This window comes from Falco punctatus, assembly GCF_963210335.1.
Source record: "Falco punctatus genome assembly, chromosome: 10".
NCBI classification, from domain to species: domain Eukaryota; kingdom Metazoa; phylum Chordata; class Aves; order Falconiformes; family Falconidae; genus Falco; species Falco punctatus.
Genome location: NC_137590.1, coordinates 14423720 through 14448757, shown reverse-complemented (window position 1 = coordinate 14448757; position 25038 = coordinate 14423720). Strand labels below are relative to the sequence as shown.

The following is a 25038-nucleotide window of genomic DNA, read 5'->3' as shown; positions in this document are numbered from 1 at the left end:
TCCATATCTCTTTGCTTTATTGTAATGCTCTTTAAAAGATGACACTGCAGTTCAAGTCCGGTACCACTCTACAGAACAAGGAATAGTGTTCACTGAAATTGCCATTCCTGTGAACTTCACAAAAAACACGTCAGGAAAATTAAAGATACAGTACTCCATACTGAGCGTTTCTGCTGGCATGAAAATGAGAGAGGGCTCTACTAGAGGTCACTAAGCCTAACAATCAAACTCTAATAACGGACATAAAAATGTCTCTTCATTTCTGTTTAAATCACTGATTACCCAAGCCTTTCTTCACAGGATCATTAATATTGCCAAAGTAAGGTGAGAAGTGAAATACCTTGGTAGACTGCCATTCTCCAAGAGGACCACTGTATCTTTAAATGTATCCTGGTTTAAACAACAGAGGTTTTACCTACACTTCTTAAATTATTGCACAGATCATTACACTGATAAATACATCATGAACCTATGGAATGTTACAGTCTGGCCTGGAAAATAAAAGCAGCAGCATTATCCTTGAGGTATCAACCATAAGGGAGAGCTGGACAAGCAGTTCTTGAAATGTAATAATTATTAACAGGTTTCAAATCACAAATGAAACATTTTAAAATAATTCCTAACTCCTAGGATTAGTTTCCTGGTTTGGGAACATTCTCCAAGACTTTCACTCTTTTGCAAGTGGCACATGGCTTGAATGTCTTCAAGTTTTTCTTATACCAGACTACCTGTAGGAATCCAGCTGCTCTCTATTTTCCAAACCTGAAGCCATACAAAGAAATAAAAGAGTTCGAAACACTAGGAAATTTAAACTAAACATTGTAACGTCCAACTGTTGCAGCAGTCACTTCATCTACTGTGTTCTCTCCTGGCACTTGGCTTGTACAACATAAAACTGTTAATGCGGTGTGGGAGTGAAAGGAAAGCGGAGCCCTGGTCATCCAGCAAACAGACGAAGCACATGGTGCCACTGACACCTTGCCAAACCTCGCGTTCACTCGGATTCCTGGCCGTACCCTCACTTAGATAGGTGGCCCCAGCTCCAGCAGACCGCACGCAATGCCCCCAGTCACAGTGCTCGGGATCAGGCCAACGGAAACAAAGAAGAAGATTTGGGAAGAGGAGGGGGGGATTAAAAAGAGCATCTAAATCATAAACACTCGTTCCACACACACAACTTCACTGGATGCATTTCTCCCAATGGCAGAAACTTCCCAGCCACCTACCCCCCAAAAAAGTAAAATCCAATAAAACAGAGGCTTTGCAAAAGAAAATGTCTTCATTTCATCCTCTCCTCTGGAAGACATGGCAAAATATTTATAGATTCAGACAAGTCATTATAAGAAAAATAATTTCCCTGTCAAACCAGGACCGGTTGGTATACTAGTTTTGTGGCTGCAGTTACGCTTTCTGCCATTATATTAGGTTTTACTATCTTCCAGTAACACCTTTCTGGGAGTTGTAGCATTTTGTTGTATCTCTACTGCACTGCAAAAAGAGAGACGGCAACTGTTCTGCCACCGTCTCCTCAACCAGAAGAAAAATCACTACGCAAAGCTTCCGCCTGAGTAGGGCTCTGGCTGTTGAGTTTAATTTATAACAAAGTTTGAAGAGATACAAAAATAAAACCAGAAGAAAAAACAAATGGCTCATGCCAATCGTAGCTGCAAGTGATACATAAATAAACCAGTTTTCTCCTAGGCAAACCACACAGCTGAGGAAAATGTACGCGTACACATCACAATACTGTTGATTGAATGGACTGAAATAAAGTTTATCCTGCTATGAGCTATTTCAGGAGGTTTATGAAGGAGAAACTGTAATAAATTTGTACACAGGAAGCTCAATCAGCTTCACATCACTCTGGACAGACACCAGCAGTCAAGACAGTGCAACCCATCGGGCACGTTTTGCCGTCACCGCTACTGCAACACTTCACAAAGACTACCCGTTAGTCACGGACGGGGCAGTGCCACTTCACACACACCACACGGCACCGCCCTCACGGTACATGCATTACAGTTTCGTACGGGCAGCAGACAAGTGACAAGTAGGCAACAGAGGTGTATGCATAAAAATACAAAGTTACGCTTGACATGCAATTGAGCTATGACAAAGGTATACTTGGAACTGGAGAAAAAGCAGAACAAAAATCCTCGTTTTACAGTCAGGCTGTAAACGTCCGCCAACAGTACCGCAAGCAGCATTGTAAACCAAGATGTCTCGTGCCTTCTGCACTTCCAAAGGGTCAGCGTGCCCGCAAGAATGCCTCGGGCGCCCTGGATGGCTCAGCCTAAGTAGTGCTTGGGTTGCGAGCAGCAACAGGTCCTGCTGCATGAGCTTCAGAGACCACACTGTCAGGAGAAGCAAGGTGAAAAAAGAAATCCCAACTCTTGCAGGACAGGGTGAGAGAAGAATAGAAAAATATTTTGTTCACCATCTGAAAGATCCTACTAATAGAAATACAGAATCAGGCTATAAACAGAGCTACTTCTATGCTGACTTAAGCCGCCTTTAATATCTGCTACTTTTGACATGATTCATGATTTTCCTTCCTTTTTAACCTCTTTATATTACTACGAGCTCAAAAACCTCCGTGAAGAGGCATTATTTAAGGTAACTTAGGTTGGTCGTTTGCTTGAACTAATTTTAAAAAGAAAAGGCTTTTTACTGTAAATCTTCATACATACCTAAAGAACTCCATGCTGGTAGCAAAGCAGACTACATGACAACATCATGATTCGAAGTTTTCAAGCGAGCTGATTGTTTTCGGGCCAAGTGTACATTTGCAACCCAACCTCAAAAATACAATGGGATACAAAGGACACCTTTGTTTTTAAAGTCACAGTTCTTCTGTAGAAGTTACAGTTTGTGTCATGCAAAGCAATTTGTTGGGTCAAAACTGAGACATAAATGAATCTTCTATTCCATTCCTTAATGCTGACAAGGAGTTTCTAAAGTTTCCGAAATAGTGTTTCTTTAACAAGATCCAGAAAGAAAATGGGGAGGAATACATGACAGAAACAGAAATACAGCCCGACATATTAAAGATTCATTTGGAAAACATCTGCTTAATTTAAATTTTACTATTAAATCCAGACATCTACTTATCTTGAAAGGGGCTTGCTGCCAGCCTTTCTCCAAAACGTTCTCATATTTTCCACCCACTTTTTCTTACTGGAATCTTTTTTATAAATTTGTTTCACTGCCAAGTTGCCAAACATATCCAAAAGGCCATAACCAACAGAAAGATTTCATTTTTATCAGAATAGATAAAATAGATGGGTAAAAGGAAAAAAGACAGAATAAAAACAGACTATATAAAATACTCAGACTGGGAGAAGGGCATAGGTAAGGAAGGAGATTGCCACAACTTTGTCTTTTGTGTATGAGAGCTGCACTGTGCTAACTCTTAACCTATTAAGCAGGAAGGGCAAGTAGAGCCATTCTAGATATCCCATCACAGCTCAGGTCAAAACTGTAAGTTTACACAAATAATTACCTAGCTCTAGATTCCTTATAATTCTAAGGGGAGAGTTGTAAAAGACAAAAAAAAAAATATCTTAACATTTAAAAACAAAACTCTAATAAAACAGTATCTTAAAAACCATCTTGAATTGCCAGACATAATATGGTCAGCGCAATCCATAAGGCATTTGAACTGGATCTATTCAACTGCAGTTTGCTCATTTAATAGCTGTCCTTTCAAGACACACCCTGTCCTTTGTTTGCATTAAACACCTCAAGTCATCTCAAATTGTATGAGGACTGGATGAATACCTATTAACCTACACATGCAAGGTTGAGCCACGAAAGTGTGCTTGCACTGATTTTTTTTTTCCTTTGAACACTCATGTTAAGAAAGTCACTGTAGTCAGTTTCAATAGTGCAAGGAGAATGCAGTTATCACTATCTTTAAAAAAGGGAGAGCCACCTTTATGTAATAAAAGATTCTGATGCCTTTTTCTTTTTTTTCCTAAACTGGGATAGAAGAACGAATGGGAAGCACAAAAGTAACAGATCAGTAAGGTCAATCACGATACTCCAGTTGCGTGTAAAACTTTCTCCCCTCTATCAGCCAGCATAGCCTCCCCTCCCTAGCTGTGCAAAACAGAGTTAACAAGAGTTCTACCAGTTCTGGTTATCCCACCCATCGTCAGCTGAAGATGCTTTTTTTGTTGCCTTAGGAGGTTTTCTGGTCTTGCTCTCCCCTCCTGTGTTTTCCCAGTTGGTCTCCCAATTTTCCCAGCTGTCGCTGTTACTGTTCTTGTTGTTGGAGACTGTTCCCGAGCCCCACACATCCCAGCTATCAGAGCTCTTCTTCTCTGTGGAATTGTCCACATAGGTCCAGCTCTCACTGCTTGGAGATTTATGAGCTTTTGGTGGATCTGAGTTGCCAAAGGTCTCCCAGAAGCTTTGATCTACAGCATTGTTCTGGTAGCCCTCCCCTCCACTGTTCTGGTAGCTGTCTCCTTCAGCTGGTCTTCTATAGGGTGGGGGGGGTGAAAAAAAAAAAAAGGTAGAAATAAATTAGTTATGAGAAACAAAATGATCACAAACAAAGGAAACTATAACACTACTGCCCTTTATTTAAACAAAAACTGCAGATAAAGGCAGGAGAAATAAATATATTGCTCCAAATAGCATAAACTTATATTCCAATTCATAGATTTTTCTTAAGAACCTTAAGTACTAATAGGCCCAGGACAAGGGGGTATGCACCTGGAATAATTTTAAAACCAAGGTGCCACACACTATCTTACTCTCAGTTTAACAGCTATCATAAATACTTACACTGAATTCCTCCTGTATTACATACAGGAGGACTACTAGCAAAGACAGAATAATTTCTCTATATTTAAAAATTACCTGCTACTACTATAGTGCAGAGAACACACAGGAGATAAAATTATGCATTTAAAGAGACACAGAAACCAATAACAAAAAAATACCTTTCAGAATTATCATCTGGTTTCCCAGAAAAAAAAGTGGTGACATCTCGCCATCCCTTACTTCCAACTCCCTGAACCTAGAGAAGAAGACACCCCATTCATTTGGGCTGAACCAACACCTTTTCCAAGTCCAACAGCAAGAGCCACAACACATTCTTCTACTTGCTCAGATAAAGAGAACACATTTAACCAGAAAATTTCACTCACAACTTATTCGTATTTTTGACATGGTTGATGGAAAGAACAAACATTTGACACCATCATGCTGCTGGAAGATGTGAAAGTAGGTCAAGTGTAGTTCTTTCACTTACCATTATCAATAACAGCTTTTGAATTCTCTCCTAGACTTCCGTAACAAAAACGTTGGAATTACTCCTTACATAAAATTAAGCCTATTGACAGCACTGATTCTTTGATGTTATGATTCATATAACTAGTATTTAATATTTACACTATTCTGCAAAACTACTCTCACCCCATTTCAGTAGTATTATTTCACTGCCCATGTAAAACAGGCCAAAAGTTGAGTTCTAGAATAAACATGATCGCGAGGAGAATCCTTTGGAGGTTATTATAATGACTGGCATTGGATTAGAAACACAGATTCTGAAGTATCACCCACAGAAGTTACCATTCTAAGTCACAGATAAGGAAGATGATCTCAGAATTCAGACTTCAAGTTGCCAGGGTCTAAACAGAACAGGTAACATTACTTATTTTATTCAAATAATCCCAACATTTAAGAAACTGAACTAGTATGTGATAGAGTTTCCAGTGCTGACTCTCACAGAGCTAGAATGACAGACCCTCCAAGGTAACACCGTAGAAGTTATCAGAATTGGTATTAGATTGTGCAAGAATTCTGTACTGAGCAGTTGCAGACAGCACTTACCCCATTACCACGCAATGACAGCAAAAGACAAAGAAAAAAGGTACAGAACATTAGTAAGTTTAACCATACAACTGTACACAAGCTGTCTCCATATTCTCTAGCAGACACTTTCTTTTTGTGTTTGGGACACGGGCTGCCTAACTGCATCATGCCCTCGATGAAACTATTACGAGGACGACATCACACTCTATTAGCTTTTTGATAACCCAACAGAAGCACTGCACGCTGAAAATTACACTTCCAAAATTTCTGTATTCAATGCAAGCAGAGACTAAAAGCCACATTGTGGTTTTGTTTCACTACAAACTTTTCATAAGAATATGGAGACTGGCTTACTGTTTGGCCTCCTTTAAGACAGGCAGGCCACTTCATACCTTGCTGGCCAACTGTGATACCCCCACGGTGACCTCCTCAAATATTTTTCCCTCTTTCACCTACGTGAATCAAAGTATTGGTAATTAGTCAAAGAATTACTGAAAAACAAAAAGTGTAGGAAAAAAAAAAACAAACAACAAACTAAACTGAAAGTGAATAAAAATATACTTAAGTCAAAACTAACCAAGTTAAGAAAATGACATATAAAGTCCACTGATCTATAATGCAGCGAACCTCAATCCTTTGAAGTTTGTGGAAACTTTCTACTGATACATATACAGTTTTGAGGAAGAAATCATTACACTAATGCTGAGCATAAAAACACCAGTACAAAAACAAAATCTGAAAATATGACATTTTATGAATATATTTTACATTATAAAAAGATTTAGTTTGGAGATTAAAACTGATCAGAACTATTTTATTATCTGTCCTTTATATATACTTATTTCAATATTAAAAGGGCTTTAAACATTGGACAACCAGAATACAACTGGTGCCTTTCATCAATTAATACTCAGTAAAAATAATGAAAATACTGTTCCAAAGCCAATGATTTCACATAACCATGTATGTGGCAAGCAGTGATCACTGAATACTTACTTCAGAAAGTAACTTATTTAAAACTAACAGTGCAACATCATAAGGGAAATAGACTTCTTTTTTTTAATATAGAATGCAACATTCCTCATTAAATTGCCCTAAAAAATAAAAATCAGCTCAAGGAAATACACCCTAAAAATAACCCTGAAAATAAGGCATGTAAGCACTCTGAAATGAGCTGTGGATAATTCTAGGGACTAGGAAACCAATTAGAGTCTTTGCTTGTGATTTGAACTGCTATGGAAAGAACATTGAATTAATAAAGGTAACGCAAGAGATATTATTTTGTAATGTGATTAAAAACATTCTTTTCAAATTGAAAATTAATCCATATCCCAAAGTGGTGGCATTGGTTCTTTTATGAAAATAAAAGTAGTCTGCTTTATCAATACCAATATATTTTGGGGAAAGGTACACAGGGAAGTAAAGCACATTCTCAGAAAAGACTTCATCAAAATTTTGGAGCTGATCCAAAATTCGAGAAGCAGAGAACAAACACATGCCAAATGGGGAAGATGTAAAAGCACATTTTCTTTAAAACATATGAAACAGGAAAGCAACAGGTTGCACACTAGGGAGAATCTTTGACTAAAATTTGTAGTATCCGTGATCACAAGTCACTTCAGAGGACTGCCTTCTTTTTTCACATGCCCACCAGCGATTATGTGTATTGACCAAGGTCAGCGCGTGCGCTTTCTTCCAACTGCTGCTGGAAGTGCCCTTAGCCACACATTTTTGGTCACTAACAATTCTAAAGGCAAGGTGAAAATCTGCTTCAAACTATTTTCCTAGAAACAACACATTACCTAGAACAGTTAATCAGAATGTTACTGGCACACTTTTCGTCTGAATGCATGCAGAATTTGGTTTTAACTGACTATCAGAGTATCCTGAACAAATACCAAATAAAGGTTGCAGGAATGTGTTACTTTTATTGAAAAACTGTCCCCCATTCATCTTAAAACATCTGCTTTATCCTGAATTCTACTGCCCCTGATGAGGCAGCAGATGAACTACAGTGGCTCAAAGATGCTTAGCTGAATCAAAACAATGCTGGCAGCCAGATGGGTAAAACACTATGAAATTAACACTCAAAGATGCTACTGCTAATATATTTCTTTTTAGTAACTGATTTTCAGATTCGTTTAGAGTGCGTTTTCATCTTGTCCCATCTTCCATTATTGAAAGCATGAAATCTACAAAATAGTATCTAACAGGGAAGAATGTAAAAAGACCCTTGTGGACATGAGAAAGATTGGCGGAGGGAAATTACCCTCATATTTTATTTCTTTCCTAACATACTAGCTTTGAATTATTTGATGTTTCCCTTTAGCTATTGTGTTCATGTATGAAAAACCAGAAGGATGCACTGACAAACTGAGCAATTTTGGCAGGAGGAAACAATCCCTCCCTAAGTCAGCATAACCATGCTCTGCAAGTAATTTAACCAGTTCCAAAGTTACCTTTTCTTGTGCAGGTTTGAGAACATTTTCATTTAATGTCTGACCTAACTCTGATGCCTATTTAAAAGCAAAACAAAAACAAAGTCAGTCATATTTTCCTTTGGATAAAAAATAAAAACAAGAAAAAACAAAACCCAAAAAACACAGCCAACATCTTCTGCAGGCTCATTTCTCAGCAGTATCTCCAAAAACACGTGAAGCCTTAAGCTTAGCAGAATGAGCTGAAAAGCACACACAGTACAGTGCTGCAGAAAACATTAAATAAATTAAAAAAAGATACAAATGGCAATAGGTCATTGAAGATGCCCAGAGCCCAAGCAAAGTCTGACCTTGCACTGGAAGCAGAAGCAATGGTTCAACCAGCAACAGCCTAGAAGATGGGACCTGGCTAATGCCTGAAGCTGAATATTTGGAAGAACAGACTTCATTCACCCTTATTTTTCCTTAGAAATGGAATTGCATGTAGAATTAGATCTTTTTGGCCAATTTTTCACCAATTCTTCTGTCTTGTAATGCTGGTACTGTCATCTATTAGTAACAGCCCAATTGTTTCTATTGCTATACACAACAGCCAAAGCTGCAAGAGATTTTTGTGATCTTTTTCAAAGCTCCAAGTTTGCAGGGAGAGAAAATAAAGAACTTCAGAAATCTATTCCAATCCAGAACAAAATGCGTAAGGATATTGTACTTCAGAGGCATCTTACAAAAATGCAAGCCTACAGTACAAATCACAAAATTACTTTCATAAGACAGTATTCACAAGGACAGCAGGGTTTGCAAAGGTTTCATTTGAAATCATTCCTTTCCCTACCACCATAATAAGCCTTGATTGACTTAAACTTTTTTTCAGAATTGCCACATTATACTGACTACCTTCTGAATTAGCCCAATTAATCCAAAAGGGCCAATACACTTGCCAGACAAGCATTATTCCTAAACATTAGCAGAGACTAATGACATTTAATTTCCTAAGAGTTTATATCTTACTGCTAACATTGGTTAGGCTGTGAGCCTTCCTTCATTCATGTGTTTCCTGGGGATGGGGCACCCTGAATATCCTTCCTCCACAGACTCCCAAGTGCGTAACAAGCCTTCCCCTTCGCCACAGCTCTGCTCGCATCTCCCCTCTACCCAACCACCACTATCTCCAATACTTCCACTCCTTACCAGTGCAAGTTATTTGAGAAGACAAAGGCAAAAAGGTAACCCCATTTCCACCTAGTAAGAAATGTGAATCAAATCACATAAGGCTTGTTATCATTAGAAGTGAGGCTAGAAAGTGTTTAAGAAAAACAAGAAAGTAGATTTTACATGTTTGAAAAAATCCTTCAGTCTCTATTAAACCTGGAAAACTGTTTATGTTATATAATAAAGACTTTAATACACTACGACTTACAGTTGAACTATGCTAAGTGGAATCATTGCTAAAATTCGGAAGAATTCTTGTGTTACCCCATTCACTCAACCACATAATTTTGTAAATATGGGAAAGAAAGATTTGGGTACAATTGCGTTTCCATCTGAATCACTTCTTCCTCTTTACTGTTGTCAAATTTGGGATAACATCCTAAGTACCATTACAAACCCTACACGATGGGGCACTTGTTACAGAGTCTGCCTTCCAACACCGCCCCAGGGTAGTTCTTGGTATGCTGCATTCCTGAATCAGACATGCAAGCAGAAATCCTGCAATTTGTGATTACAAAGAGCATGGACAAAAGTACAGAGTATTTTCTGAGATCACTGAGCTTGGATACCTCTATCCAATTTAACCTATTTTAAGCAGATTTGAAGAAATACTACCATATGAAACACACAACATTATTCTAAACAGATTTGACTTAAGGCAAAATAAAGAAAAGACAGCTCAAGAGCAAATGCACATATTCAGCACGAATAGTGACAAGGAGTCCATGCACAAGAATATATGTGAGGGTGTTACCGGCTCTGGCTGCTGCTTGTAGCCCCAAAACTTTACCCAGACAGCAAAAGAGAAAGAGCAAGGAAGGTAGAAGCAGCTTTTAGCAAAAAATTGGCAGCATTTTTTCAGGCAAGTTAAGTAGCATAAACCTTTTCTAGTTTTAACATCTACTGACAAGACAAACAGTGAATATGTTTGGTCACTGGACACCAAATATATTTTCAAACAACATATTACTCAAAAAGATGTTAAATATGTTCTACAGAGCCAAGGATGAGATGTTTCAGGAACAAAATTTAAGCTTCAGTAACACAGCTTAGACTCTAGAGCCCCATGTTGCTGTGGTCCTCATCAGTAGATGTGATGAGCTTTTACATTTAGTATTATATTTACATTTGATAATAATACCAAAAAAAGAGAACAGTTTTCTAAAAGGCAAACTGCTGGAAGGAGTGAAAGAGGAAGACTTGTGTAACATTTAAGTTTTTCTTTCATAAGCCAAGCAGCAGATACTTTCAAGCTTCTAAGTAGCAAGTTTGGGTGCTTTAACAAGACATTTGTGTTGCAAAACATGCACAAGTTTGGCTTGCTATTTGGAATATTAAAATCCTACTGCATACATCCGTCTGAACAACAACACCTGCAGTTCTGCATTTGTTTTGAGCAATACCATCCTACACATGCGAGGTTAATGTTACACATACAAAAAGAGTTGTAGTTCGAAGTAACACTCCCTATACCATATATTAATATACATAAGCCCCCTCTCACTCAGAACTTAGGCACGTTGAGCATCCTATTCTTTTTCACATTTTTACATTTGAATTTAAAACTTCTCCACGCAAACAGATCTTGCTTATGTCAGAGCTCTGTGTAATTCAGGTCTGACTGTCTCTGTTTAACCCTAGTTTGAAAGGGGAAATGCTTTTGCAATTGCTGCTTACTTAAATACACACAAACAGGTTAATTTAATAACAGTATCAAGCAGTCCACATTTGTAATATCTTATTAGTGTTTAGTAATGGAAAGATTGCTTGCATTACATTATATTGCCAAGAAAACTACTTCAAGATAGACCATATTTAAGGTTCACAAAAATAAAATAAGGGTATTTTAAGTTTGCCAGCACGCATGAATTAAAGCATTTCATTCTACTGTCTCTCCAATACACCCAACAGTTACACACAGCTGAGAACCACTGTTTTATTTCTTGCTTAATTTGATCACTGCAGTTGATTGCAATTCCCATGGAAATAAAAGCTAGAACCTAAAAATTACTATGTGCATTATGAAGGAAAAACACACTGGTCTGTTGTTGATCAAGTCTAAATCAGTTGGTGCAGGCAAATACATGACATTTCAAGCCAATTATAGTCAATAAGACAGAGCTAAATCTATAATCACCTTTTGACTTGCTTGGGATCCAAACCTGCTAGCCTGTGAAAAGAAGCAAATGCATTCAAGCTTATGACGAATAAAACTTTTGATTTTTAAATCCATGCAGCGTTTCCAAATGTGTGATCCTCTCCAAGAAGAAAGGACCTTTGCCAGAACTTGACAGTGAACACAGAATATCCATATTCACCACCTTTGGCATTCCAGATTGCTCTGGGGAAGCATCAGTCTTTCTCAACTTACAGCCAGGGGAAGAAAGGGTCAATATAGACTAGACCTTGGTGGGCTAATGTGGATGATTATCAGTATTTTTGTCTCTCATAATGTCACCCAAAGTAAAAGAGAACTGTTACGCTCATAAATGTTTGGTAGAATACTAAGCAAAGCTGAAAAAAGTTGTAATGCATTATTTCCACAAAAAATGTTTCCACCATCATCTACGTAAAACGTAATAAATTTTTATTTCCTCTGGGTTTAGTCTACAGTTAGTTGAATGATTGTCATCTATGTGTGCAGAACATGCAGAGCATGAAGACCATGCCTGTTTTTCCCACAGTGTCCCTCTTGGCACAACCTCTGCCCACCAAGCTTTCTATTTAAACTGACCAAAATGCTGTAGTTAGAGAGAAGTCAGAAGGAAAGAAAAATTATAAAACCATCAGCAGTTTGTAACTTGGTATTAAACTCCTGCTGAAGAATGCAATGATATCTTATTTGGCACAGACCAAAATTTCTGCTTTATAATAAAAATTCTTGTTGAGCTGTTTCTTGATGCTTACGTCCAGTGGACAAATTTACAAAGTGTCCATCCAGAAACATAAGAAATAGTTAAGGCAGAGATCTGCATTCAGTATGCATCCATTTTATAGGCAAGGATACACAAAGAGCAGAATTTAGTTTGTCTTGGTAATATTTTTTAAAGATACATCACTATTAGAACACTAACAGAACCTTTGAGTTTACAAGAATTACACTGAAATACATTTTGTTTACTTACACCCTCTTTAGCAGCTGAGGCAATTTTGCTTGCTCCAGTCGTAAAACTGCTCCATCCCTTTAAAGAAAGCGAGAATGTCACAAGCTATGTGTGAATAACACTAATGAATAACCACGTGTTCAGTATTACATGTTAAATTAAGCCAAAATGTCCTCCCATATAGCTTGTCCTGTAGTCACAAGAACTACGTGCTAATAAAAGCAAAAATCACAGTTTCTCATTTAACTAATGTAGTGATGAACTTCCATTATTTGTGTCCAAACACCTGCAATTTGAACAAACCTGAGTGCTTTAGATGTTATTCTACTAAAAATGGATATATGAAAAAAAAATCCCTCCCCTCTCCCCCTCAAGAAAAAAAAAAAAAAAAGACGACATTAAAACCTTAGTAAGCAGATAGTGGTGCTTCAACAGGATGGGGAAAAAAACAAAACCAAAAAAAACACATCAATGAGCAGCTAAAATGTATGCCTGGAAAAGCTGAAAAGAAGAATCGGTGCTCAAAAATATGAGGCAGCAATACACAAAATGCCTATTCAGCAGTTTTCCACTTCATAATAAAGCTTCAACCTGCTTGTTCCCTGCAAATCTTATCTTTAAAAACAAAAGAAATCTTAATTATTTCCTCACTGATTCTTGGAGCATCTGAAAACCATTAGCTATTTCTTAAAAAGTTTTCTGTAATGCATCCGAAAAGTTTTCTTCTAACTACTGATTTGCCAGATACTGATTAAAAAAACTAGCTAAAAAAGTAGAGCAGGAGAGTGGTTGTAATAATATTTTTTTTTAAACAAAATCATTAAAACCCACTTCACTACTGTTTAGTTCTTTTAACTCATTTATCCAGAATCTGCCCAGTAAAAGAAGTGGGGAAAAAACCCCACCCTACTTTAAAGGATAAAAACCAGAAACAACCTTTAATATATCTGTGGTTTTCCTTGTATATAATAATGAATGAAGAAACAGATACAATGTTCTTTCTTTGCAGATCATCGCCACCTAATTTTAAACTGTGGTACAGAATCTTTTAAATGTAGCATTATGAATGCAAGGTTAATATCCATGTCTACCACTGCCTTTTATCAATTTGATTTCCATTCAAGTGTAGAAGTTCTGTTTAATGCGTGGATACTTTGGTATATATAGGTAATATGTTACCTTTTGGGTAGATTTCCATACAAAGGTTGTAAATTGTAGAATCTTTTTCTCACTACCCCTTCTATTTCATTTGACTACACCACATATTTAGGTTGAGGAAACGTCTTTTTAAAAAAGCAAACAATTTTCTGCCTATCCTTTTCAAATCTCTTCATTAATTGCCCTTCTTGTCCTATGCTGAAACACTGGAAGATGACGACATCACCAACTGCAAAAAAGGCAAAAGTGATGTGTCTTGTAGTTTTTCTGTCAAGCATAGTCTCAAGAGGCTCCAGACAAACTTAAACTGCAATTACATCTGCTCTTTACAGAACAAGTTGGATAGCGTTGTTGGTGTGAATTCTACAGAAAATGCTCCTTCCGATATGTAACAGCAGAAAATAATGTATGTACATAAATGTAGCATGTGTGGGGAAAAACAGTCATACACTGTGGAAGGAAAATTGGTTTCCTCACCAGGATGAATATGCATGCAAATATTCAGTTTCACTATAATAAACGACTTTAAATTGCACTGCAGTATGTATCTGTGGTCACAAGAGGGCATTTTAATCACAGGTTTCAATGACATCATGTATTCAAATAAAGCTTGACAGTAACCCGGACAACAGAGTGCCATCTCTCCTTCGCTGTCTTAGCACATCTGCAATACATTACAGATGTGGCTTTTAATACGAGCTCTGGCCTACAACCTATGACATACCTAGAAAATATTCAGCAGACCTATACTAAGCACCCTGTGGGATCACCTGGAATGCTCTTCAAAGACTCAGGCATTACCTTTTTCTATTCTGTTCTACTGAAATTATTATGTTTAAAAAAAAAAAACCAACAAAACCACAAACACCAAACAAAAAAAAACAACATAACAATGGAACCTGGTATGGATATTTAGACCGATAAGGACCTACAGAAGACTACTGGCTGCTAAACCTGGTAGAAAACCTTACTCTACTTCAGCGTGACTTGAAATCCCAAATATTTTTCAGCACTGTTACTTTGCAGCCTATCAAAGCACCAATGTGTCTGTCCCTCACAGCCTCCAACTTTATTCCCATTTTCCTTCAACAACGCATCTTTCACTATCTATACTTTAATCATGACAACTGTTCAACCATATGCTGCTATCTTTTCACAACCTGTCACAAGTATTTCAAATGTTTTCATCACTGCTCATGGCTTCTGGCACCCTTAAACACACACACTTCAGTTGTTTTCCACTGAACACGCTAATATGGCTAATCCATTTAGAGCATTAGCAGCCTAACTGCTGTTCCCAACAGGTAATTATTTCTCTTTTGTTTTTCTCCAAGCCCTGTTCAGTATTAGTTCTTAATCCATTCCTATATTCTCATTTCCTTATTTCTATGAGCTGATACCAGACATAATTCCTCAGTTTTTCTCAAGTTTCTCCCTTCGTTTTGCCTTTTGAAGTCCACCAGTATCTTCTTCACTCTTTGAGAATACAACGAATACCCTGCATGTGTCTATCTACCTGCAGTCTTTAGTTTCTCTTCTCCACTTACATTCTCCCACAACAGGGGATAGAAAAGAAGAAAACGGTAATTCAGGTCACAGAAAGTTTGACATGATTTCTTACCGAGTACAGTGAAGACATAGCATTATTCAGGAAGTCATCCTCTTTTTTTGGAGGGTTTACTGTGTTTCCAAACCCCACGTAGCGGTTCTCTTGGCCACTACCACAAGAAAATGAATAAACAGCATCTGTATTTGCATGTGTTCATTAAAACCATTAAAAAACCTGACAAACATAAAAAAATGACAATTGTTTAACGGACTTTAAAATACACCCAGAAAAAAAAAAAAAAAGTCCTAAAGCAGCCAGCACCCGAAATGCAAAACCACTCACTTAATAAAGACATAACACCAACAAGGATCCACTGGGGAATCCTTGCAAATTAAAATGTCCCCTATTAAAGCTGATACGGTCTTAATGATTCTCCATGTTTAACAGATCACTGATATCAGAAGTCTGAGTAAATCCTAATAAAGCAATACATGAAAATGGGAAAAAGAAAGAAGAAAACAGTGTTAGCTTTATAAATACCCCTGTTTAACTCATATCACTATAAAATACTATATGCACTAAAAATTCCATCGTTTGGAGCCCACCACAGCAACATTTTGAACTACAAGCTCCTTCTTCAATGCTATTCAAACATTTTTGCTATGCAAATGCTTAAAAGGTACCTTCTTCATCTTATCCCTTATCATGTATTTTTATATATGTATATAAAAATAAAATATATTTTTAATAATAAACAAGATGTAACTTAACTAGTTAATCAGGATCACAGTTGTGTAGCTGTAGTATAACATCCAAACCTTTGTTATGGTAGGAGGCCAGGCACTCAAAAATAAATACTGCATTACCCTTGGTAGGAGCTGACATCATCATTTAACCAGTCTTCAAAAGCCTTGTCTGAAGAGGCAGTTGCAGTCTGAGATTGTCCAGCAGAACTACTGAAAGATTTAAGAATTAAACTGCGTAAAGCAAAACCCACTAGCTCAGCAGTGCAGCCTGACGTATATCATCATAATACAGGTGCATAATTGATTATTTCTTTTATCTATCAAGCAGGGAACTCTAATGCAACCACTAAAAGCCACTGGAGTACTGAATGAATAAAGCAACAGCAGACCCCAACAATGCTATGCAGGCTATAGCTAGCTCCTGAACTTGCCAGATGACAACTAGGAATGAAGTGCTTGTTCTCTTGATTTACACTTTTTCAGTTAACTTGATTCTTTAGTGGAAAGACTAATAAACACTGCATGCAAAAGCAGAAAAACGGAACTGCTGCAGTCCAGCTTCGACACCCCTGTGAGTAATTACCACCACACAGAAAAAGTTTGTTTCTTCTTCCCTGGCAGTCAATCACTAACTGGAAGAGCACTGTAGTTAAGGTAAGGCTGTGACACACTACGTATGATTGACACAATGACTAGTCCAAGGTGTATTAGAAGCTGAGATAAAAGCAGCGTGGCTTGTTCTCTGCTCTTGCTCACTTGTCTCTGCCACGGTTTAAGGTTCAGGTGGAGGAGGCGGCGGGAGTTACTACAGAAATTAAAACCCTGCTACCTCATATTCCTGAATTTCAGCAAAAGAAATGCTTGTTCAGACAACACCATCAACAGAACAAAACCAGAAGACGCTAGAACATCAGGCTTTGATCCTGCTGCAGACAGATCAACATCAGATAACAAAAATACATACCGATGAGTTGAAGAGAGGGACATTTTAGGCTGAGGTGGGGTCCAGTTCCTGGCAGGAGAAGTTTCAATGGACCACTCCTTGCCTTCAGCTACGGTAGCTACCTAGAAGAGGTAGGAAAATAATCAAGAATCCTAGGTCAAAGTTTTCATGCAAGTTATACACAGATCCTGTAAAGTGAGGACAAGTCATTTCTCCCAATCTGCTGCCAGCTGCATAGATCAATTAATTTGTTTCCACAATAAAGCCATTTTTTTTCTGAATCTTAGGCTAGCAAAGTTGAATTGAACACTGATTTTATTTCTGGCAGTTCTTCAAACTTCTTCAAACAGGCAAATCTGGTTTGAAAAGACTAGATTAATTAAGAGATATAAGCACTAATGACAGAATAATGGAGCAATAGAAAGAGGTGGATTTATACTCTGGCATAGGGCAGCTAAAACACGCGCACAGAATTTAAAAGCTCTCTGCCTTCTTCAAACAAAGGACCTGAACTTCATCTCTTCACCCCATACTCTTCCCCCCATCCAAGTCATAACTTCAGCAAGTTAATATAAATTTCCGAAGGCCTTGCCCCAGAAATCCTACAGTTCCCCGTTTCACACACTAAAAGGCCTACAGCACACAACTTATAAATTCTTCGCTATCATCATGATAGTCCACTTCAGCCAACCATCTCCTATTCCTAGCAACTTCTAAAGATGCAAAGAGACAACTCACAACAAACTTCAAAGCTGCATGGATATCCCAGTGAGCACAGAATGTACCTTCTTACCCCTTCCATGGCAGGGTCAGCATAAAAATACAGTATCTTTGTAAGTCTCTAAGCTCCTGAGTTCAAGTTGTTTGTTATTTCATTTCTGGAAATTCCAAACCTCCACAAAATGATAATGCCATTACCATTACTGACTTGTTTATAGGCCTGATAGTGTTTGGCAAATTAATCTACCATTTTGTTTACTGCATCCACAACAGATTGATCAACAATCATTTCAGCTAAAACTGTACTGCTGAAGTAGTAAACTGTCTACTGTGGACTGCGACAGCTCCACTGACTAAATAGTTGCGACAAACTGTAGCAGTGAAAATCTGAGTCACCTCAATCAAATGCAGAAGAGGAAGTTTCTAATGAAAACTCTTACAAGAATTGGGAAGAAGCACCCTAAGACTTATCCCTTTCAAGAACCACTGCAGAGGTTCAAAGGGTTACTACACTACTCACTTCCCTGCCAGCCCCCACTTCAAGAACAACTGTTTACAAAGTACTTTGATACTTTCAGAGGGTAGGGAATGAGGACACAGCCACACAACTGAACTTACCTGATCCCTAAAAAGAGCTGCAGCTTTGCTGTTGTACTTTTCTTGCATTGTCCAGCAGGGATCATAGTCATCTTGAGACTCTAAGAACTCTCGAAATTTGCTATTACCTCCAGCCTTCATTTTCTCCAGCTCAATATCCTTCCATTTGTCCATGGTTACAGAACGTACAAAACTGAAACACAGCGGAGGGTTTAACAAAATTAAAATCACAACTTTCTATAAATTTCCTGCTATATCAGCAAGGACAAAAACCCTATTCCCGCCTTATTACAAACTATCTCAAGCGTTGGGAGTATAAACGTGTTAGAGAACACTCTCTAAGTACAGATACATCATTACAAGAAAGTGGTCAGATCCTCATTGAAATAAGCTAAAATCATGCCATTTATTGGCACTTAGAGAAGACAGTCAACAGAAGTGACAGAAAAAGCAGCTTTCTTCAAGTCCAGAAATTAATCTAACCCACTATATTAAAGAAACTTTTCTCACACTTCTTCACTGTGCAATTTTCTTTTTCTGTGTTCTCACAGTTACATTTAAGTGACCTGTTAGGACATCTCCTGTCCCACTCCATGCTTCTGCTCACAACAACCCTCAAGTAGTGACAGCTCACTGCCTGAAATAGCCAACCCTTTTAACCTGACCTCATCCCAGGGCATTTCTGACTGCAGTCAGCACCTCAACTCTGCTTTGAGCCATAAATTCTTGCTACTGTTCATTAAACAATATTAAAAAAAAAACCCAAGCAAAAAAAACCACAAAAAACCAAACAGTGCCCTGTTGTTAAATACAAGGTCACAGGGGCAAAAAAAAAGTGAGACATCATCATCAAGAAGGCTCTTTAAAACTTGTATCTTGACTGATTTTTTTATTTTTGTCCCTAAAGAAATACCGTTCATCATATCCTCACCTCAGTAATTTAATTTTTTTCTTTTATGTAACATACAGAATAGTTCCAAACTCTCATTTCCTACGCAATTTCTATTCACTAATGAGTTTCAAATCACTCTTTGAAAAGCAAAGCATGTACTTCTGAATGACGTCCTTGCTTTGGCCATTTCCCTCCTGGACTTTCTCCACCTTTATCATTGCAGGAACTATCCCATGTTCTGCCGCCATTATATATACATGCACACAACATATACACAGTGAGTCCCTGAAACACATAGCCGTTCTTATTCCATAGATTCCCATCTCAGTCGAGTATGTTTCTTAGAAAATAGCAAACCCGATCACTTATATTTTAAAAAAAATTAATATCCCAAACAGAATAAAGTGTCTTATACAGTTGCATACACTACAGAACCATCCTGTAAGCATACTGTGACTTTCTTTGGTTGACTCTCAAGCTGCTCTAGTGCTACTCCAGTTTTCATCAATGAAGTTTATACAAGATTACAAGAATAGAGTGCAAGGATTACGGTAGTATTACCAAACACCACCACACAACCTCAGGATGTAGCTGGAGACATTGCTTTCTAGAACTGGGCACAACATCACCACACTGATGCAGCACACACCCTGACTAATTACAGACAAGGCATAGAGAGTAAAGCTTGCTTTGGGGAGGAGTATGAAGCAAAACTGCCAGTGAAATGTCAGAATTGAGACATTCTATACCCTTCCAAAACAATACATGCTGTTCACAGCCCATAAATCACCCTGGGGTAACCCAACTCAGTCCATAGTCTGCTTGAAAGGCTGACCTGAGGTGAACTCCCAAGCCTCGGTGTTTTCCTGAGCACTCAAGGCAGATCCAAATTCCGTAGGTCACACTCACCCACTGGGGGTTAAACGCACCACATTCAAAACAGACCTGAGAGAGAAAAACAATTATCTCTAGCACTCAGCCATCACTTGTTCATGAAGTTTTCACAGTACAGCTCAAAAAGTCAAATCATGAAGATGTTACACACAGAAAATAATTTCAGAAGGGAGAGTTTTCAGTGTTTGGAAACACCTCCCCTAACAGCATAAGCTTCCTTCAAATAAATATTTATGCTGCATGGAAAAAAATACTCGTTAACTTGCCTGATTCGGATTATAAAAATCAGTGTACCAGCTACCAAAAACCAGTGAGGAAATACAGATGAGCAAATTGAAATTAATGAGCAAACTTGATTTCATTTCCATATTGCCTTGTAGGAGGAGAAAGTAACCAAACTGAATTCCTGAGATTTCCTTGGCAAAATAAAGATGCAGCACTTAAACATTCCAAACTTTATTCAGTCATACTATAGTTTGGCAGTAAATGATAGCAGATCTAAACAGAGATTTTTCTTTAAAATAGCTTTATTGCTTATACAGTGCAACAACTTAAGTGCTTATGACTGGAATCACCATTCAAGGTTTAACACATCGATATAAATAAAGCTGAACCTGTCCATGTGCTACCACATTTAAGGTAGCATATAATCAAGTTACCACAAAAAGACGGTTTTAGTTAAGCTGCGCCCAAGACTCACTTGTTTAGTAGACTCCAGGGGTTACAGTGTTAGTACAACTCCTGAAAGACTCATGCTAAATACACAGCAATGTATTATAAGACGTATATGAATAAAAGTTACGGGAACTAACACAAATATAAGATACCCAAATTTATACGCTGTCATTAATTAGCCATCCTAGTGCTATAAAGACGACAGCTGTAGTAGACCACAACATATATCTGGGTTAGGTAAAAAGAAAATTCAAGTCTATGCAACTAATCTAAAGAAGATTATAATTTTCTCACATTGTTCTCATCTTGTGCTCTGACTTCCTTGAGAACTTTCCTTGTTCTTGGACTTGCCATGATTCTACAAAAGAAGAAAAAGAAAAAAAAAAGTCATATTCAAGGATTTGATATCGGCAAGACGTTCAGTACCTTACAAGTATATCTCTATGAGAAAGAGCTTGCAATCTAAACCACTCAATCACAACCAACTGCAGGAGAAAAACAAACAAACAAAACATCACCAAACCCATCACCTTACTTTTCCATTTACTTTGTAAGTTTTGAGGCATTTAGTCATCTTAAATCATCCACAGGAAAGGTGCAATTCAGCCATAGCTGAAAAGGGGGCAGGGGGTGAAATACATGGAAACCCTTCCATGGCGTATGTGGTATGAAAACAGTCTCTTATTTGATGTGGCTCCCACTACCATTTCTGAAAGCACTTTATAATCATGCATGATTACATGGAATGACATGCACACAACTAGAGACCTAAGCAAATAATAGAACCCCCTACACTTCAAAGTGCTGAACACATTGCTAAAGGAGCTTTTTACTAGAAGATACAGAAAAATTATGATTTTCCAGAAAGATTGAAATTTGCTTGTAAATCGAATTCAAAGAAAATAAGGCAATTATTGGGACCTTTTACATAAAATAGCATTCTAATCCCAATGGTCACATCTCATTGGCAGACCACATCATCTTTACTCTTTAATTTTTACAAAGCATGAAACGCAGCAGCAGGGAACAGTGTCAAGCTACAGATAAAAGTTACACTAAAAGAAAAAATGTGATTCACACACAGTACACATCCTGGAAAAACTGAAAGTACACAATGCTCACGATTAAAAGAAATATAGCGTTGGGTGCAGCATAAGACTGCAATGTAGGTAAAAAATGAATTGACACTTCCAACTAAGTTGGTACTATGATCTATGATATTTAAATTAACTTTACACAATATATCTTCTTCCTTTTTATGTCCAGTCCATCTTTTCATTTCTACTCCAGAAAATGAAATTCTAAGATGTAATAAAAGACAGAGAAGTCACCAAACTGATTAGAAACAGCACCAACTATTACATGCCAAGCTTATTGGTCTGTGAAGATACAAAGCAAAAAAAGCAGGTCCATGTTTTCATCAAATACTTGTCTGAAAGGCAGAAATTCTTTTACGCAAGTCTTTGACACTTGTTCACTATGCTATTTGACTAAACAGTTATAAGCCCTTCAATTATCAATAGGATTAACAATCTTGCAATAATTTTAGAAGGTAAAGATTGAGCGTTATGTACAATTGCTGCAAGCCAGTAGGAGATGGAGGGAGAACATATCTTTAATTAGAAAAGGAAGGCTATTTTAAAAGGAAAAAATGCCACAGGCAAGGAAACATTAAATTTGTATGAATGCGGCAACGTCAATTTCTTAGACATCTCTAAAGCAGAACAGCCTTCCTGGGAACCGCAACCACAGTGGTACAAGAAATACAATTATACGCACTACCAGCTAAGACAACATGATTCCGAAAGAAGCAAGTTCAACATTGTACCTACATATTATCACTGTTAAAAGTAGAAGTTAATTGTGGCAGAACTCACTGCCTTTAAAGCACTACTAGCTTCATAAATGTCTCGTTGACAAATACTTAGTTCTGTGTAATTTAAGGGACAAGGTTTTCACTGACATTTAGAATATGCTACCTTTCAATCTTAATTAATATGTATTAGAAAAAACAGGTAAGTTGTGAAAAAAAAGTGGGTTAGACTGAAAAGGTTACTGTAATTAATGGTGAGTAAAATCTTCCAGTCATCCTGCATCAAATTAAAACTGAAGAGAATTATCTTTATCTATAAATAGAAATTGTGTAACTTTCAGAAAAGCAAAGCAAAAGTGTGGCAAGTGACCCTTTGTGTAATGAAACACACTTTCTCCCATAGTATTCCAATAGCAACATTTTACATAACTTCCTCCTGCACGAGGAGGGAGTTAACACTATACCTAAAACACATTCGCTCGTATCTTAAACAGAGATCATAAACACATTTACATAAAGTCCACATCTTCAATTCCACTATTTTTCACTAGCAACATAAGGAAAAATTCTTCCACAGTACAGAAATTAATAAATTAGCAGTAATAGCCAGGCAGACAATTGTGCAGACTTTGGGCCTTCCTCTCTGCCATTTTTGTTACGTTTTCTTTGCATGCCAGCTCCCTCTCCTCAGGGCTGGAATTCCTCAGCAACTTCTTGTACCGGTTAACAATGTCCCTCTCTTTGGTTTACTGCTCATTCCCCTTGCCGCTAGCCTTCCTTTACCACTTTTTTCCTCTTTTTTTTCCCCAGGTTTTCATTCAGAATAAAGAACAGAAGCAGAATATATGTGAAGGCCTTCCAGCCTCAATGGCAAAAATTGCTGGAGCTGAACAGGAAAGCCTCTTCCCACTCCAATTCTGCATGAGTCAGGAATTTTCCACAGAGCAAAAAGAGACATCCATCCTACAACATACACCCTACAAGCATTTACATACAGCACGAGTTTCAGATCTGCAACTCCAGTCAACAGAGGAAGCAATTGCCCTTAGGTCTGCCATAACCGCTTTTTTCGATAAAAACTTTAAAATAAAAGACTTTGGCCAAATGCAACCTGAACATACACACATTCCAGAAGCAGCAAGTACCACTATCATGTCTAGTGGAAAGACAGAGCTTCATCCACACCGCATCACCCAGGACAAGGAAGGAGCAACTAAGGCCGCCAGCTTATCCACCAAAGCAACTGGAAACATGGGAAGCGGGGGCAACAAAAAAAGTCACACTCTAAAGATGTTATGTCTTGGAAAGCTTAGAGATGTCTAGTCTATTTTCAACTATATTTGCCCACAAAGTTTTCAGCGATCAAATTATCATTGTTCACCATGCAAAAAAAGCTGAGCCCCAGTAGCTGACAGGGCACGTAGCCACCACGCTGTTTAATCTTCATGAGTAAATACTGAAGTATCAACTGTGCAGACACCATAAATAAATACGCATTGTTTTGATCTGATGTAAATGGACTGAAGCAATAAAGAAAATGTTTAGTTTAGGAATAAATTTTAATTGAAGAATATGAATATTTTGAACCCAGGGTTTCAAGAGCTTCACAAAGACCAATCTCACACTCCTACTTCCCAAGCATGCTATTTCCAGAACAAAAACTTGATATGCAGCATATGAGGTTCCATGTTAGGAAACTTTCGCTTGCTAAAAGCAAGCAGAAAAGGCAGAAGCGGCACCACTTTCAGGTGGAAATGAGCAATAACTGGACTTTGTTCCTCTGATGCAGCAGCAAATTCAGACAGGTGTAAAGAGCTTTGCAGTTCTGTATACAATGATGAAGCGGTGACGTGGCCCACACGCCCTGGCGGTCCGAGGGCTCCCCGCGGGCCTCCCCAGGGCCACACGGCCACCGAGGCCTCCCCAGCTGAGGGAACGCTCCGCACCCCCGGCCGCCAGCCCCGCACCCGGCAGGCGAGGCTCGCTTTCCAACACCGCACTGGGGCCGCTGCCCACTTTTAAAGCCGTGCCGCCGTGTGCGCCGAGAGGCGCAGCCACCTTACCTAGAGCCTCACAGGGGACGCGGAAAGCGACTTCTTCACGCACACCTGCGGCACCGGGGTCCCAGCTGAATCCCCAAGCCTCCCTCAGAACATGGCCGGGCTCCCGGCGAGCACCCTGGCCTCTCCTTTCTAGACAAAAATAATATGAAGAGATAGATAAATAAAGGGGAGGGGAAGGCCGTCGTGAGGGGAAGTCGAGGCCTCCCCCCCGCGCCGCCAGCCAGGCGCCGGCACCTCCCGCCTGCCCCCGGGGCCCGGCCCGTGTGACAGCTCAGGGGGCCCAAGCGCCGCCAGCTCGGCCGTGCTGCCCCGTCACGCTGGGGAGCGACCCGGGGGGTAACGGCGGCGGGGCCGCCCCAGCGGAGCGGGCCGCAGCCCGAGGGGCCGGTAACGCACCGGCGGCTCCTGACG

General features: G+C 38.6%; 1 protein-coding gene across 3 annotated transcripts; it reads right to left on the bottom strand.

The window, feature by feature from the left end:
- ARFGAP1 (ARF GTPase activating protein 1) lies at positions 1 to 25017 on the bottom strand. Of its 3 annotated transcripts, none has more exons than XM_080403980.1 (13): positions 24628 to 25017; positions 21046 to 21109; positions 20018 to 20127; positions 18312 to 18483; positions 16995 to 17095; positions 16151 to 16240; positions 15357 to 15453; positions 12599 to 12655; positions 11611 to 11643; positions 8286 to 8342; positions 6219 to 6278; positions 4953 to 5029; positions 1 to 4486 (listed from the first exon to the last, which is right to left on the bottom strand). In XM_080403980.1, exons 2-13 carry the CDS (start codon positions 21103 to 21105, stop codon positions 4129 to 4131), a joined length of 1272 nt encoding a protein of 423 aa, XP_080260106.1. In that variant the 5' UTR covers positions 21106 to 21109; positions 24628 to 25017; the 3' UTR covers positions 1 to 4128. The 3 variants fall into 3 exon arrangements, with proteins under 3 accessions (XP_080260106.1, XP_080260107.1, XP_080260108.1); XM_080403981.1 differs by having other exon boundaries at positions 16151 to 16237; XM_080403982.1 differs by lacking the exon at positions 8286 to 8342.
- Positions 25018 to 25038: the final 21 nt, after the last annotated feature.

What these genes read in the sequence shown, in the direction of transcription:
- ARFGAP1 (XM_080403980.1), bottom strand. Translation starts at nt 21,105, where the DNA reads ATGGCAAGTCCAAGAACAAGGAAAGTTCTCAAGGAAGTCAGAGCACAA. An exon ending in CCTCAGCTGCTAAAGAGGGT is followed by an intron (nt 11,644 to 12,598) that starts GTAAGTAAACAA and finishes TTCTTTTCACAG; the next exon opens with GCTAGCAGGTTTGGATCCCA. An exon ending in GATCCCAAGCAAGTCAAAAG is followed by an intron (nt 8,343 to 11,610) that starts GTGATTATAGAT and finishes GCTTTTAAATAG; the next exon opens with GCATCAGAGTTAGGTCAGAC.